Here is a 17,153-nt window from a genome sequence, read left to right as displayed (position 1 = left end):
TCTTATATATCTTTGTAACCCCACTCCCAATGCTTTCTGGATCAAGGGAGACTTGGAAGTGCTTAGACAGATATGTATCCTATAATCTATTCTCTGCTTCATGAATTGGGTGATAAATATAGTTACCACACCATTTGGTGTAAGGAACTCTGTTTTGAAATAAAGAATTACACACTCTTTTAAATTACACATCGGTTCATACAGGATAATCTTTGCCTTAATTTCTAAAATCAAAGTCACTCTTAAAAACCTTCTAGTAAAATGATTAGACGGGTAAACTTTAGACTTGAAGCCTGACTAGGAAAATGCATACTTCGTGAGGTTCATATTTTCTTGCTCCCCATTTTGTGCTTAGTACTGAAAACATAGTTCCTCGGCAAAAATTTACTCTACTTCAAAATTTTCCAGAAAGGAAGAATTTTTAAGCCCCGTAAATTTGAAATTATATTTTTGTGACCTGACATTAAAATGTGCAAAAAAAAAAAGCAAATCAGGATTTTTAATTTGTTTATTTATTTATTTTTGGCTGCGTTGAACCTTCATTGCTGCGTGCAGCCTTTCTTTAGTTGTGGCGAGCGAGGACTACTCTTCTTTGTGGTGTGAGGGCTTCTCGTGGTGGCTTCACTTGTTGCGGAGCACGGGCTCTAGGCATGTGGGCTTCAGTAGTTGTGGCACGTGGGCTCAACGGTTGTGGCTCGTGGGCTGTAGAGCACAGGCTCAGTAGTTGGGGCACACGGGTTGCTCCGCTCCATGTGGGATCCTCCCGGACCAGGGATTGTACCCATGTCCCCTGCATTGGCAGGTGGATTCTTAACCACTGTGCCACCAGGGAAGTCCCAGGATTGGTTTTTAACTGGAGGTATACTTCCAAGTCAACATTGACGAGTACAGTGTATGGAAATAGTTTTTAGAAATATTTTTAGTTCAGTGACGTTTACTCAGCAGTGTTCTTAATGATAATTTTGGGAAATTATGAACAAAAAATTTTAGAAAGGAATTTGTGATACTAAAATAGGTCTACAAATATTCAAAATATCAATAATCTTACTTTTTGGGAGTGAGGCGAGGAGAATGAAGACACGAAAAACCACTGACTTTATTTAACCAAGTCTTCCGGGAGCACCCCAAACGTGAAGAATGACAGTCACAGGGCACTTTCCTAGGAACAGTAGCTGGGTGCTTTTTTTTTTTTTTTTTTAATTTTTTAATTTTTTATTTTTTTGGGGGTACACCAGGTTCAATCATCTGTTTTTATATACACATATACCCGTGGGTGCTTTTACACATGATTCCCAAAGGGCAGAGATGCTCCTTAGGAAACAGCAGGGTGGATTAATTTCGAGAATAAGATTTACATGAGCATAATCTGATCTCATCAGACTGAACGCTTGCCAAAAACCTGAAATCAGAAGCACAACCAAGTCCAATCCGAGTGACCTCATTTCTACACAGGGAGAGCATTCTAATTCTTTTATTTAAAGAAATATTGATAAAATCTACTGGTGAACTTCATAGAAAGGTATATAATGAATTTCTTGTTTGAACCCCTTTTGTGTTCATTTGGAAGTTTAGAGAAATCTGTAAAGATCTGCCTCTCCACTTCTTAACTTTATCAGTGCCCCTGGATGGAACATGAGGTCAACTATGTAAGTTTCCGGGGGAGGGAGAGCCCCAATCACTCCCTTCCGGGATTCATTCATCAGCTTGACTTCATTCCAGGCTCTGCCGTACTCCCCACGAACCAGAGAGCAGCCGATGCCAATTTTATCAGCCAGAGCCTGTGGGAGAAAACACAGATCAACCAAGCGTGGGGGCGGGGGGGGGGGGGGGCGGAGAAAAAGCCTGGGTCCAAAGATCCACCTTGGCTGAAGGTGAAATATACACTCTTGCAAAAGAAAAAGCAAAAAGTGCTTAGAAAGGAGGCTGGAAAAAATGTGGAGTGTTGTGATAGGAGTCGTAAAATGTGATAAGTTCCCTTGTTCCTCAAGTCTGTGGACTCAAAATCTCTGTGTAGGTCCTGCTGGGAAGGGACATTTTTCAGGCAGTTATGCTGCATTGTATCAGCACAAGATTGATCATGTAATTGGCGAAAAGCTGTTCCAGGGGTTTTCAGCTCTAGTGCGTCTATCAATCTTTCCATGCTCCTGGGCTGCTCCTTGGGTGTGATGTGCAGTGGGATTGAATGGCAGGATCAGACTGGTGGGGACCTGTTTCTATCCCATTTGTTCCGTGTGGTGTATTCAGGTGTCGTAGAGCCGGAGGGGCAGAGTTGAGGACAGCTGGTCTTTCTTGGGCTGCCTGCTGCCCTGTTCTCAGGGGTTGCTTATGTCCCTCGGAAGTTGTCTCTTCAGTTCGTCCTGATTTTAAAAGCACTTTGTAAATAATCTGGAAACTTCCTAGCCAAGTGATGGTAGATAAGAGAGCTGGCTGGGTTTGAATTTCGATTCAGCCACTGACTAGCTGTCACCTCAAGCAAATGACTCAGCCTCTTTGTGCTTCTGTGTCTTTGTCTGTGGGGTGAGGATAACAATGGTATAACCACCTTCTTCGTCGGGTGGTAGTAAAGATGAACTGAATTTGTGCTGTGAAGGCTGGCACAGAGTAAGTGCTTGATGAACGTTCCTAGCACTAAAAGGCAACACCTGTGTTGATGGATGTAATCAATCATCTCCACGTATTCATGTCATGGTTGATAGCTTACCATGTAATGACTGCTACCAGGTAGTCTTGGGTGGACCAAGATGTGGCATGGTTGTCACTTTTAGGGCCTTGCATTCTATCTAGTCTGATCTACAGTCAACTGTAACATGACAGTATCTGGATGTTTGGCACTCTGTGATGCGTAATAAGAAATACATATTTGGTCTTCGTCCAGTTCCTGGCACAGAGCTCCTAAACCCCTTGAATTTCCTAAGTGATGAGCCCCGTAAAGGTGTCTTTCGTTATGTGAATGAGGTGACTTTTGGACCCTACCTAAGGGTGGGAGCTGGTTGCCAGGAGACTCAACAATGTGATTGGAGGGTTGGAACTTTCACTCCCCCCCTCCCCACCCCACCTCCTGATCTCTGGGGAGGGGAGAAGGGCTGGAAGTTGAATCAGTAGCCAACGGCCAATGATTTAATTAATCATGCTTATGCAATGAAGTGTCCATAAAAGCCACAAAGGACAGGAGTTGGAGAGATTCTGGGTGAACGAACAGGTGGACTTTTGGGAAGGGTGGTGTCCTTGGAGAGCATGGAAGCTCCGTGCCCTTTCCCTACACCTTGCCCTATGCTATTCCTAAGTTATACTCTTTCATAATAAACCACTGATCTGTAAAGAACATATTTCTCTGGGTTCTGTGAGCTGCTCTAGCAAATTATTTGAACCCAAGGAGGAGATCGTTGGAACCTCCAATCTATAGCCTGGTCAGTTAGATGCATAGGTGACAACTTGGGCTTGCGACTGGTGTCTGAAGTGGGTGGGGGAATGGGGGAGCAGTCTTTTAGGACTGAGCCCTTAACCTGTGGAGTCTGACACTATCTCCAGGTAGATAGTGTCAGAACTGAGTTGAATTATGCGACACCCAGCTGGCGTCAAAGAATTGCTTGGATGTGTGGAACAAGCCCCCTGACCCCCTGAAATTGGTCCTGGAATCATTTTACACTCAGAGTAGGGTAGAGACACACAAAAAACATATGATTATTTTTTCCAAAATAATATTTACTGATCTCTTACTCCATGTCAAGGCACTTTAAATCATCAAAACACCCCTGTGAAATAGATGCTATTGCATTCCTCATTTTTTAGAGAATAAAACTGAGGTCAGATAATTTTCCCAAGGTCACACTAAGTGGTGACCTAACATGAAAGCCAGGGAATTTGTCTTCAGAACCGAGTTCTTAACCTTAGCTGAGTTGAATCTGGAACTTTCTATTTTCTTTGTGAAGTGAGAAACAAGGTCGTCTGCATATAGAAAGAGGTGACGATGAAAAGGCTTATTAGGAAGGAGGGCAGATGTGGGGCACAGTTGCTGAGGAAAATAGGAAAAGCCTGTGGCCAGGAGTGGGAAAAGATGGCCAGGCAGCACGCACGTCCACTGCCTCGGACCCTGAATTGGCTGTGGCACGTCCCACTGTCACGTTCTGCAGCCCAAGTGTCACTGTAGGAAAGGCAGGCAGTCGGATTGGTCCAGGGTGGGCAGGCAAGGTGGACGGGCGGAAGGATGGGGGCACGAAGATGAGGGAAATCGGTGAGCAGGGTTACAAAGTCTGTGGACCATTTATCTAGGCTGCCATGGAGGAAAGGAGCTGGCAGAAAATGGAGAGATGAGGAGTATGTGTAGTGGGGAGTGAATGATTTAGGAGGAATGGAAGGATAAGACGTTTTACCAGTGAGTGGTAGTGTTCAGGATTCAGTGGTGCACAAGGCCTGGGTGCTTAACTGCATGACTCAGGTGAGGTGTGAGGGTAATGAACTCAGTTTGCCATAACGTTATGAACCAAATGTGTCCCCCTGAAATTCATGTTTGCTTTTTGAAGGTGGTCCTTTAGGAAACAATTAGGTTTAGATGAGGTCATGAGGGTGGTGCCCCCACGATGGGAACTGTGCCCTTACAAGAGGAGGAAGAGACCAGAGCCCCCCTCTCTCTCTGAAATAATAAGGATACGGTAAGAAAGCTGCCACTGCTGACCAAAAGTGGGCCCTCACCAGACACTGAATCTCCTGGCACCTTGATCTTGGACTTCTCAGCCTCCAGAACTGTGAGAAATAACTGTTTATTGTCGAAGCCACCCCATCTGCGGTACTTGGTTATAGAGGCCTGAGAAGACAAATGCAGTGTCTACAAGGCACACAAGGGTGGCCAGCTACAGGGTAAATAGACAGATTGACCTGGAATCAGGAGAGGCTTGTGGGACAGAGGAAAGGATCTGGAAGCCTGAGGCGTGTAGGTCATATTTAAGGTGATGTGGGAGGATGACCTTACCAAATGAAGTACATAAAGGGAGAAAAGGGAAGAGCCTGGGACAGAACCCTCAAGTTATGGGTCAGGACACCAACATTTAAGACAAGGGTGGAGGAAAAGAGGTCTCCAAAGGAGATGAAATGGCAAGAGAGGACAAAAGTCACTAAAGAGGGGACTTCCATGGTGGCGCAGTGGTTAAGAATCCGCCTGCCAATACAGGGGACACGGGTTTAATCCCTGGGCCGGGAAGATCCCACATGCCACTAAGCCCGTGTGCCACAACTACTGAGCCCATGTGCTACAACCATTGAAGCCCACGTGCCTAGAAGCCATGCTTCACAACAAGAGAAGGCACTGCAATGAGGAGCCCGCACACCGCAATGAAGAGTAGCCCCCACTTGCCACAACTAGAGAAAGCCCTGTGCGCAGCAATGAAGACTCAACACAGCCAATAAAAAAATAAAACAAAAAGTCACTAAAGAAAGTGGTGTTAAAGAAAGAGGAGGATCAATGACAAATTCTTTGACATATCAAGGAAGACACAATAGATCACTTGTTGGGAGGAAGCAAGGGCCAGACTGCAGGGAGTTGAGGATGAAAGTGAGGCCAAGGAGTGATTAGGAGTTGAGATGACTCAGAATTTTGACTGGAAATGAGAATTATCTTCAGATAGAAGCAGTATGGTAGGTTTTGGCTCAGATAGGCATGGGTTCAAATTCCAGTTATATCTCTGGTTGTCCTTGGGTAAATTCCTTCTCTAAGTACCAATCTTCTTATCTTTAAAACAAAGGTAGCAATTTCAACCTTTGGCATATTTGAGATTCTTCACAATTATATTAAGTGCCTGGCACATAAGCTCAGAGTGATGGTGGGCATGGTGATAGGAGCTATAGGAGCAGCTGTAGATATAACGAGAAAAGATTTACATTTTCTCTTTAAATATTATGGACTTAAGTATAGATTTTAAAGGCAAGACAGCTAGCAGAGAGTAAGAGATTTAAGACAAGAGAGAAGAATTGATAGAGCAAGAAATCCAAGGAAATAGGAAAGATTGGCATTTGGATTATAAATAGAATTGGCTTGGAACTGGAGGTAAGATGCAATGAGGTTTATAGGTATTCAGGAGAGGGTAGGAATTTTATACATTTAAGTCTATGGCTCTGAAACCATTTTCTCAGCTCCTGTCATATTCCAGATACTGGATAAAGTGGAGGAAAAAAACAAAGATCACCCCCTCCCTTAAACCTGCTCCTGCTCCAGTGTCCCCATCTCTGTGAATGATGCCATCATTTCCAGTTGCCGTGCCCAGAGCCTGGAAATCATTTTCTTCTCACACAGTCTCTCACACCACTGCTAAGCAGTCACCAACGCCTTTCAGTTTTATCTCCTAAATCTCCTTCTAAACCTACCCCTCCTTCACAGCCTCCACCATGGGTTTAGTATCAGTTGCCTGTACTTCTTGCTCCAGTGACCTTCCAGTTGGTCTTCTTGTCTCCAGTCTTACCCCCACTTTAATTCATTCCCCATTCTGTTGCCTGAGTGATCTTTCAAAATCATGTTACTGCGTTCTCCTTAACTTTCAGTGGCTACTCACAGATTTTAGGATCAAGTGCGAACTCACATGGTGCTTTATCATCTTGTCCTTTAGCCTCAACCAGCCCTTCCCCAGACCAACTACTCTACATCCCTCAAATGGACCACTGACTCTCATACCCGTTATTTTGAATAAAATGTCTGCATTGTTAACTACAATGAAGTATTGCCTCACGCTGGTCAGAATGGTGATCATCAAAAAATCTACAAACAAACCTGGAGAGGGTGTGGAGAAAAGGGGACCCTCTAACACTGTTGGTGGGAATGTAAATTGATACAGCCACTATGGAGAACAGTATGAAGGTTCCTTAAAAAACTAAAAATAGAATTACCATATGACCCAGCAATCCCACTACTGGGTGTATACCCAGAGAAAACCATAATTCAAAAAGACACATGTACCCCAATGTTCATTGTAGCACTGTCTACAATAGCCAGGTCATGGAAGCAACCTAAATGTCCACCAACAGATGAAAGGATAAAGAAGAGGTGGTGTGTGTGTATATGTACACACACACACACACACACTCAATGGAATATTACTCCACAAAAAGGAACGAAATTGGGTCATTTGTAGAGATGTGGATGGACCTAGAGACTGTCACACAGAGTGAAGTAACTCAGAAAGAGAAAAACAAATTTTGTATATTAACATATATATGTAGAATCTAGAGAAATGGTACAGATGAACCTGTTTGCAAGGCAGAAACAGAGACACAGATGTAGAGAACAAACAAACGTATGGACACCAAGTGGGGAAAGAGGGGGTGGGATGAATTGGGAGGTTGGGATTGACATACGCTAGTATATATAAAATAGATAACTAATGAGAACCTGCTGTATAGTACAGGGAACTCCACTTCGCTGTACAGTAGAAACTAACACAACATTGTAAAACAACAACCCCAATTAAAAAAAATTTTTTTTTGCACTGTTTAGAACACCCCTGTCTTCCTTCTTTACCTGCTGAAATCCTATGTGGCCTCTAATGCTGAGGCCACATATCACTTCCTCCTTTGAAACTTTCCCTGATGTCACCTGAGAACCCACAAGTCTGGCTTAGGTCCCCCTTGAATGCAGGGACTGTCACTTTAGTATCCCTATATTCCCAGACCCTGGAAGAGGCCCTGGCCTAGAGTAGGTGTGTGGTACGTGTTGAATGAATATGCTTCCAATAGTCTGATGAATATACGTGTGTGTATGTATATACACATACATATACATGCCACAGATAGATACATCTAAATGATAGGATTAATATCATCCACTTAATTGTTAGCAGCTGGCTCCCTCCACAATGATAAAGACAAGACATTTTTACCTAGTGGGAAATGAGGCAAAACATCTTACATACCTTGAAGAGCAAAGCTCGATGGTAGAAGATTCCTTTTTTGATTAGTCCGATTGGTACAACGTTGGATTTAAGCTGAAATTTTAGTTCACTTATGTGAAGTTCCCAGCTGAAATCGTGCAGTTTTTCTTTTGGAATTTTACCGCCCATTTTTTCTGCCACGTACCTGTGTCAGTTACAGTGAGATTGAATCAATCAAGGTTAATATCTCACTTTGGATGCTTTGAGTATAACTATCTGTGTAATTATACTTGCAAAAAATATTTTCCCTCTGGTTTTTGTTTGCTTTACTTTTAAAAATGTGTTTACTGTAAGTTAACATTATGCTTATTCTATTCAAACTATCATATATAAGCTGAAATTCTAACAATTTCGTTCAGCAGAAAGAAAGAAATGCATGCTAATTTCCCCAATATTTATAGCAAATATAAATCAATATCACACTACATTTGCCTCAATGCAGTTTTTAAATGTTTTCTTACTCTTGGAAAGTATTTTCAAATATTTGAATCTGAAATCCAAGGTATTGTCCTGACATGTGGTCCTTCTTTTAAGGAATTTAAACTCAGAGACAAAGACAAAACACATAGGATCATTGTGAACCATTAGGTTCACAAATATTTTCAAGTTTAATCATCTTTTTCTTTTAAATTTTATCTTTTTTTTTAAATTTAGGGAAAGACATGGCATTTACATAACACTGAAGTTAGAGGAGAGAGGCAGAGGCAAAAAGGGAAAAATAAGTAACTGTTCGGTGAGGAGGTGAGGTGGGGGGTGTAGTTTGCCTGGGAGTTTCTCCTAAAATTAGGCTGTCACTGAAGATGTTGGTAAGCACACCTGCAAACATCCTCTGTCAACTGAGGCTGCTACACCATGGGGTAAAGGCAGAATTGCATATTGCAAAGAAAGAATTTCCTTCTGCTGAATGTGAAACCAAGTGAAGAACAGTGATGAAAACCAAGAGAAAGGGTTGGGCAGAAAACTGACACTTGTTGCCAGCCAGCCAGGTGTCCTGTAACGGCCGTTAGGAGCCAAAGGCACGGGGATCATCTCTATATCTCTCTCTTGGTGTGGGCTCAGGTTAAAAAGAAAACAATTATTTGGGAATGATGAAAACTATTTCTGATAGGAGCAAAGCATGAGGAAATTTGACAAATGTTGAAAGGCGCTAAGTCAGAATTCTGCTTGAGTCATCACTTCTCAAGGACACCCAGGAAAACTTCAGTAGCCAAAAACGCTCTCTTCCAGAGCCGGCTGACAAGAAGGCAGTGATCTGGCGGCTGTGTTTCTTGCAGTTGTCACATCCAGGTTTGGTGCCTGCAACTCACTTCTATTTGGAGTAGGTACAAGCTCCCATGGAGACTGCAGCTGTTGCACAAGCCAGGAGCTCACGACTGGCTGGTGTCGGTCATGAAGGTGAGCCACCGTTTCTAGTGATTCCTAATCCCCGTCAGCCATAAAGTCAAGTTCTCAGCCTTATCTAGCGGAATCAGATTAGATGCTCTCGTTTAGAAGGCGACCTCACTGACTTACACAGAGCACCAAACCATCTCTTAGAATACCCACAATCCCACTTTAGAGCAACACAAAATATCAAAAGTATAACATAAAAAATAGGGGATGGCTATTTGTATTAGAAAACAATTTGTGAGTTTATGAGTAATTCAAAATAGGATTCTTTCATTCATAACTTCTTCAGGATCACGCTGAAAGATGCTTTTCATGGTTTAGCTGGAGAAAATGATGTAGGCATTTTTCTTCAAGTAATTTCCAGCTCCTAGCTCTGATTCTTGGTGGAATATGATCTAAAATAGAAATGAAGGATTTTTTTTCCCAATTCATTGTGCTTCTGCTTCAGAGTCAGAGGCAGGGTGCTGTAGAAGTTCAGTTTTATTATGGTGTAGTTGTCTGAAAATTGGCTAAAAAATGCAAATCAGTAACATCAGAAACATTTTTCAGAAATTGAAAATGTGTATGTTTATATAGACAGCTTACTTTGCAAGAACCTCAGTCTGTTCCTTTATGTTGGTGATGGGAAGTATGAATTTGGTCACTTCATACACATAAACGCAGAAGTCAGGATCAGAGGGAGGGAACCATTCTTTATCGAGGCTTCCTTCTCCAGTCAGTTTTGGTGCTGCTGCAACCTCTTCCTCCTCCTTCACTTTTTCCTCTTCTTTTTTCCCTCTGCCTTTCCTTAGAGCGTGAACAACAGCAACCAAAACCACAGAGTGAATAAGCGCTAACTGTACTCTGAGTTAATCTGAAGAGCGTCACAGAAATACAGTATTTTATATATACCTCAACAACCATACCATATGTAGTTTTCAAATTTTCCATGACAGTGATAGTTTTACAGTCTCTATATTTTGCAGGAGAAATTATTTTTCAAGAGAATACTACATGATTGATATATATTATGAAGATCATATATTGGGCTTCTGCAGCATTGCTTATCAAGATATTTGTTTTGGTACATTATAGGTATATAATAAATATTTATAGAATCGGGAAAAAATAGGTTGCCTCCTCAGGGAGTCTGTGCCAGTCTAATATCATCTCTTGCTTCAGTTGAGACCTTCTGCAAGAAGAATTTGGATCTCAATTTTAAGAACAATTATCCAAAACATGGAAAAAGGCAAAAACAAAATGAGGATGGTATGGAATTTCCATGTCAGGCAGGGGCAAAGACTCATGCAAAGCTTATCTAGGGAAATGTACCTAGTTTTGTACTTAGGGAAAATGGAATGTACTTAGTAAACAGTAAATTAACTCTTAATGAAAAGTTCCAGACTTGGAGAAATTACCAGTTAACATATAGATTCTTGTTTAGTAGAGATGCAGATTATTTCTGTTCAATGGAAAAGACACTCCCAAAGATTATAATTTATTGTCCTGTAAGATTTTAGCCATCCTACAGGATTTTTTAATTAATAGAACTCAGCAATCTTTTTCTAACATTCCTTAATTAAATTGGATATAAATACCTATATTCTCAAGTGATCTTTGAACCAGTATTAATGTCTTACTAATTCTCTCATTATTAATGAGTTGAATAAAACAATGATAGGGGTACTCATTCCAGGTAACAGGGAGTAAGCACACTTCACCCTATCTCTCCTACTGAATACAGTCATGAAACCTGGACAGGGTGCATGCAATAGCTATTTGAAAACTCTGAAAACTAATTCATAGCAGAAAGATCAGAGAAGACTGACATTTGAATGACTACTGAACTGATGGTGAGTTTATCTTTTTATTTTCTTCCACTATTCTCCAAGCTGAACTAAACATAGCCCCAAGTGTGGAAGTGGACATCAGCACAGACGGAGAGAGCTCCAGGAGAAGCCCGCTTGAGAAACAGGCAAGAGAGATGGAGTGGAGGGAAGCCCTGTTTTTAAATTTTTTTTTCTTATTTTTATCCATTCTCTTGTGCCCCAGCCCATAAGGAACCTTGTGACGGTGGTGGCAGTGGTGACATTAAGGTCCCTAAGAGTCTAAAAATGCCTTATACTTGCTCAGTCCTCCTGCTGTTTGGCTGTGGATATGGATGCAGTCATGGCAAGAGTGTAGCAGGACAGGGTAATTAAAGGAACCAGAAAAGGCACGGGAAGTCATGGAGAGGGAGGAGCTCAGAAAAGCAACCCTATAAAATTGTTTATGAATTCTTAGGCTTCCTTCCAAGCTGTGTGTGCATAGTTCTGACCCTAAACAGCACACACATAGATTCTGAAGATGGAACTATGGTATAGACCACCCACCACCCAAGTCCCAAACTGGATGCTAGCTGGCACACATGCAGGGCTGACCTAAATAGCACTGCAAAGCCTTTGAAAATGGAACTGACAGTGGAATGACAGCCCACAGAACACTGGTTGAGATTTGAAGACTGAAAGCAACTGGGCCAATTGACTGCTAAAACACACACACACAAGAAACATTCTTAGAATGTGTATAAGACCCATAAATAAGAACTGTAGGAGTCTAACATGATATTCCCTCATATGGGAAAAGACAATAAACAATCAATACACATCAATGCTGAGATGACACAGATGTGAAATGTTCCAACAAGTAAGGTCAAACACTCTTGAAATGAATAGGTAGTTAGAAAGTCTTAGAAAGAAATAGAATATATAAAAATAGAATTTGGAGCTGAAAAATACAATAGCCAAAACTTAAAAAAACACAACTCTCTGAAGAGGTAAATAGCAGAATGGAGATAGAGGAAATAATCTATGAACTTGAAGGTAAATCCATAAAAATTATCCAATCTGGACAACACAGAGAACACAAGATTGAAAAAGCAATTGACAGAGTCTTAGGGACTTGTGGTGCAATAAAAAAGAGCTAATATTGGTGTCATCATAGACTCAGAAGAAAAGGAGAAAGGATGCAGTACAGAAAAAAAAATTGAATAAATTAGGGCTGAAATGGTTTCCTCAATTTGGTTAAAGACATAAATCTACATAGTCAAGAATTTCAGTGAATGTCAATAAGGTGCACCCAAAGAAATCCACTCCAGACATGCTGAAATCAAACTACTGAAAACTAAACACAAAGTAGATGACGTGATTGCCTACGTAGAAAATCCCAAGGAATCTACTGAAAAAAAAATCCCAGAACTAAGAAGTGAGTTCATCAAGGTCTGAGGATATAAGAACAACACACACAAATAAATTACATTTCTATACAGTAACAATGAACATGTGGATACCAAAATTAAAAACAAAAACAAAAAAATTTGGAGCACTTACAATTATGCCAAGAAAATTAAATCCTTAGGTATAAAGCTCTCAAAAACGTGTAGGGTTTGTGTGCTGAATATTAAAAAGTGCCATCAAAAGCAATCAGAGAAGACCTAAATACATGATGAGACATCCTGTGTCCATAGATTTAAAGATGCAACATATTAAAGATGTAATTCTCCCCAAATGATCTCTAGGTTTAATGTAATTCCTATCAAAATCCAGGCAGAGTTTTTTGTAGAATAGAAAATCTTATTCTAACATTTATATGGAAAGGCACAGGTGCTAGAATAGCTGTCATACTTGACAAAGCAGAATTAAATGGGAAGAATCATTTTACTTGATATCAGATTCTTACTATGTAGCTACAGTAATCCAGACAGAGTGATACTGGTGGAGGGACAGACACACAGATTAATGTAACAGAACAGAAGACCCAGACCCACACAAATATGCTCAACTACTTTTGACAAAGGTGCAAAAGCAATTCAGTGGAAGAAATATAGACTTTTCAACAGGTGGTGCTGGGCAGTTAGACATGAAGGATCCTTGTGGTGGTAGAACTGTTGCTTATCTTAACTGTAGTCATAGCTACATGAACCTACGCATGTGAGAAAGTTGTGTAGAAGTTAATACACACACAAACACACACATGTAGGAGTAAAACTGGAGGAGCCTGAATAGAATCACTGGCTTGTATTTGTCATTTTCCTGGTTGTGATGTTATCATTGAGGGAAACTGGATTAAGGGCACCTGGGCTCACTCTATATTATTTCCTATAATAGCATGTGAATTTACAATTATATCATAAATTTTCAACCAAAAAATCCATTGGCCATGTTTCTGTCATCTATTATTGGACTCTATTCACGTCTCGGTCTATCCCTTCAATACTAAACTATTTTGGTTACTGTAGCTTTATAGTAAGTTGTAAAATCAGGTAGAATGATTCAATTTTATTCTTTTTCAAAATGATTTTTGGCTGTTATAGTTTATTCACCTTTCCATAAAAGTTTTAGAATCAGCATATCTCTGTCCACAAAAAGTCCTGATGGAATATTGATAGAATTTTATCAAATCTCGATCAACTCAGGGAAAACTGACGTCACTGTGTTGAGTTTCCAATACATGAACATGGTATATATCTCTTCACTTATTTAGTGATTCTTTGATTTCCTTTAGGTTTTACAGTTCTCAACATATAAGTTCCCTGCGTGTTTTGTTTTGTTTTACTTTGATTTTAATTTCATATTTTATTTTTCAGACCTATTAAAATGGTATTAAAAGTTTTTGGTTTTCAATTTTTCATTGCTGGCTATAAAAATATAATTGATTTTTCTGTGTTGAACTTATATTCTGACATGTTGCTAAACTAACCTATTAGTTCTAGGAGTTGTTTTTTTTTTTTTTTAAGTACCCACTTAGGATTTTCTATTTAGACAATCATTTTGTCTACAAATAGGAGCAGTTTTTCTCCCCTCACTTTCCAATCAGTATCTTTTTAAAACTGCCTTATTGCAATGTCTAGGATTTCCAAAATAATGTTGCATGGGAGTGATAAGAATGGTTATCCTTGTCTTGTTCATGGTCTTTGCAGGAAAGCATCCAGTCTTTCACCATAAGTATGATGTAATTTTTTTTTTTTTTTGAATTTTTTATTTATTTTTATTTTTTTATTTTTTTGGGGGTACACCAGGTTCAATCAACTGTTTTTATAGACATATCCCCGTATTCCCTCCCTTCCTTGACGCCCCCCCTCGAGTCCCCCCCACCCTCCCTGCCCCAGTCCTCTAAGGCATCTTCCATCCTCAAGTTGGACTCCCTTTGTTATACAACAACTTCCCACTGACTATTTTACAGTTGGTAGTATATATATGTCTGTGCTACTCTCTCGCTTCTTCTCAGTTTCCCCTTCACCCCCCGCCCCCTCCCATACCTCGAGTTCTCCAGTCCATTCTCTGTATCTGCTTCCTTGTTCTTGTCACTGAGTTCATCAGTACCAGTTTTAGATTCCGTATATGTGAGTTAGCATACAATATTTGTCCTTCTCTTTTTGACTTACTTCACTCTGTATGACAGATTGTAGTTCTATCCACCTCATTACATATAGCTCCATCTCATCCCTTTTTATAGCTGAGTAATATTCCATTGTATATATATGCCACATCTTCTGTATCCATTCATTTGTTGATGGGCATTTAGGTTGCTTCCATGTCCTGGCTATTGTAAAGAGTGCTGCAATAAACATTATGGTACAAGTTTCTTTTGGGATTATGGTTTTCTTTGGGTATATGCCCAGGAGTGGGATTACTGGATCATATGGAAGTTCTATTTGTAGTTTTTTAAGGAACCTCCAAATTGTTTTCCATAGTGGCTGTACCAACTTACAGTCCCACCAACAGTGCAGGAGAGTTCCCTTTTCTCCACACCCTCTCCAACATTTGTTGTTTCCAGACTTTGTGATGATGGCCATTCTGATTGGTGTGAGGTGATACCTCATTGTGGCTTTGACTTGCATTTCTCTGATGATGAGTGATGTTGAGCATCTTTTCATGTGTTTGTTGGCCATCTGTATGTCTTCTTTGGAGAAATGTCTATTTAGGTCTTCTGCCCATCTGTGGATTGGGTTATTTGCTTTTTTGGTTTGAAGCTGCATGAGCTGCTTGTATAATTTGGAGGTTAATCCTTTGTCCGTTGTTTCATAGGCAATTATTTTTTCCCATTCTGAGGGTTGCCTTTTAGTCTTGTTTATGGTTTCTTTTGCTGTGCAAAAGCTTTTAAGTTTCATGAGGTCCCATTCGTTTATTCTTGATTTTATTTCCATGATTCTAGGAGGTGGGTCAAAAAGGATGTTGCTTTGATGGATGTCAAAGAGTGTTCTGCCTATGTTTTCCTCTAGGAGTTTTATAGTGTCTGGCCTTACATGTAGGTCTTTAATCCATTTGGAGTTTATTTTTGTGTATGGTGTTAGGAAGTGTTCTACTTTCATTCTTTTACATGTTGCTGTCCAATTTTCCCAGCACCACTTATTGAAGAGGCTGTCTTTTTTCCATTGTATACTCGTGCCTCCTTTGTCAAAGATAAGGTGCCCATATGTGTTTGGGCTTACTTCTGAGTTCTCTATTCTATTCCATTGATCATCCTTTCTATTTTTCTGCCAGTACCATACTGTCTTGATCACTATGGCCTTGTAGTATAGTTTGAAGTCAGGAAGCCTGATTCCACCAACTCCATTTTTCCTTCTCAAGATTGCTTTGGCTATTCGGGGTCTTTTGCGTTTCCATACAAATCGTAAGATTTCTTGCTCTAGTTCTGTGAAAAATGCCATTGGTAATTTGATCGGGATTGCATCGAATCTGTAAATTGCTTTGGGTAGTACAGTCATTTTCACGATGTTGATTCTTCCAACCCAGGAACATGGTATGTCCCTCCATCTGTTTGTGTCGTCTTTGATTTCTTTCATCAATGTCTTAAAGTTTTCTGCATACAGATCTTTTGCCTCCTTAGGCAGGTTTATTCCTAGGTATTTTATTCTTTTGGTTGCAATGGTGAATGGGAGAGTTTCCTTAATTTCTCTTTCTGCTCTTCCGTTGTTAGTGTATAGGAATGCAAGAGATTTCTGTGCATTAATTTTGTATCCTGCTACTTTACTAAACTCATCAATGAGTGCTAGCAGTTTTCTGGTAGAGTCTTTAGGGTTTTCTATATATAATATCATGTCATCTGCAAAGAGGGACAATTTTACTTCTTCTTTTCCAATTTGGATTCCTTTTATTTCTTTTTCTTCTCTGATTGCTGTGGCTAACACTTCCAAAACTATGTTGAATAACAGTGGTGAGAGTGGACACCCTTGTCTTGTTCCTGTTCTTAGAGGGAATTCTTCCAGTTTTTCTCCATTGAGAACGATGTTGGCTTTTGGTTTTTCATATATGGCTTTTATTATGTTGAGGTAATTTCCTTCTATGCCCATTTTCTGGAGAGCTTTTATCATAAATGGATGTTGAACTTTGTCAAAAGCTTTTTCTGCATCTATTGAAATGATCATATGGTTTTTATCCTTCAATTTGTTGATATGATGTATCACGTTGATTGATTTGCGTATATTGAAGAATCCTTGCATCCCAGGGATAAACCCCACTTGATCGTGGTGTATGATTTTTTTAATGTGCTGTTGCAGTCTGTTAGCTAGTATTTTGTTGAGGATTTTTGCATCAGTGATATGGGTCTGTAGTTTTCTTTTTTTGTGACATCTTTGCCTGGTTTTGGTATCAGGGTGATGGTGGCCTCGTAGAATGAGTTTGGGAGTGCTCCGCCTTCTGCAATATTTTGGAAGAGTTTGAGAAGGATAGGTGTTAACTCTTCTCGAAATGTTTGATAGAATTCGCCTGTGAATCCATCTGGTCCTGGGCTTTTGTGTGTTGGGAGATTTTTAATCACTGCTTCAATTTCCATACTTGTGATTGGTCTGTTCATGGTTTCTATTTCTTCCTGGTTCAGTCTTGGAAGATTGTATTT

General features: G+C 40.2%; 1 protein-coding gene across 2 annotated transcripts in view; it reads right to left on the bottom strand.

The window, feature by feature from the left end:
* Positions 1-1,568: 1,568 nt before the first annotated feature.
* ARMC3 (armadillo repeat containing 3) overlaps positions 1,569-17,153 on the bottom strand; it is a 96,905-nt gene continuing 81,320 nt past the window's right edge. For both annotated transcript variants that reach the window (XM_057732039.1, XM_057732040.1), the window contains exons 16-18: positions 9,885-10,085; positions 7,893-8,055; positions 1,569-1,778 (exon numbers count right to left, since the gene is read on the bottom strand). In XM_057732039.1, coding sequence (XP_057588022.1) covers positions 1,569-1,778; positions 7,893-8,055; positions 9,885-10,085 — 574 coding nt within the window. The remainder of the gene's footprint in view (positions 1,779-7,892; positions 8,056-9,884; positions 10,086-17,153) is intronic.

Source organism: Hippopotamus amphibius, chromosome 4 (assembly GCF_030028045.1).
Source record: "Hippopotamus amphibius kiboko isolate mHipAmp2 chromosome 4, mHipAmp2.hap2, whole genome shotgun sequence".
NCBI classification, from domain to species: Eukaryota; Metazoa; Chordata; class Mammalia; order Artiodactyla; family Hippopotamidae; genus Hippopotamus; species Hippopotamus amphibius.
This window is presented reverse-complemented; position numbering and strand designations above follow the sequence as displayed.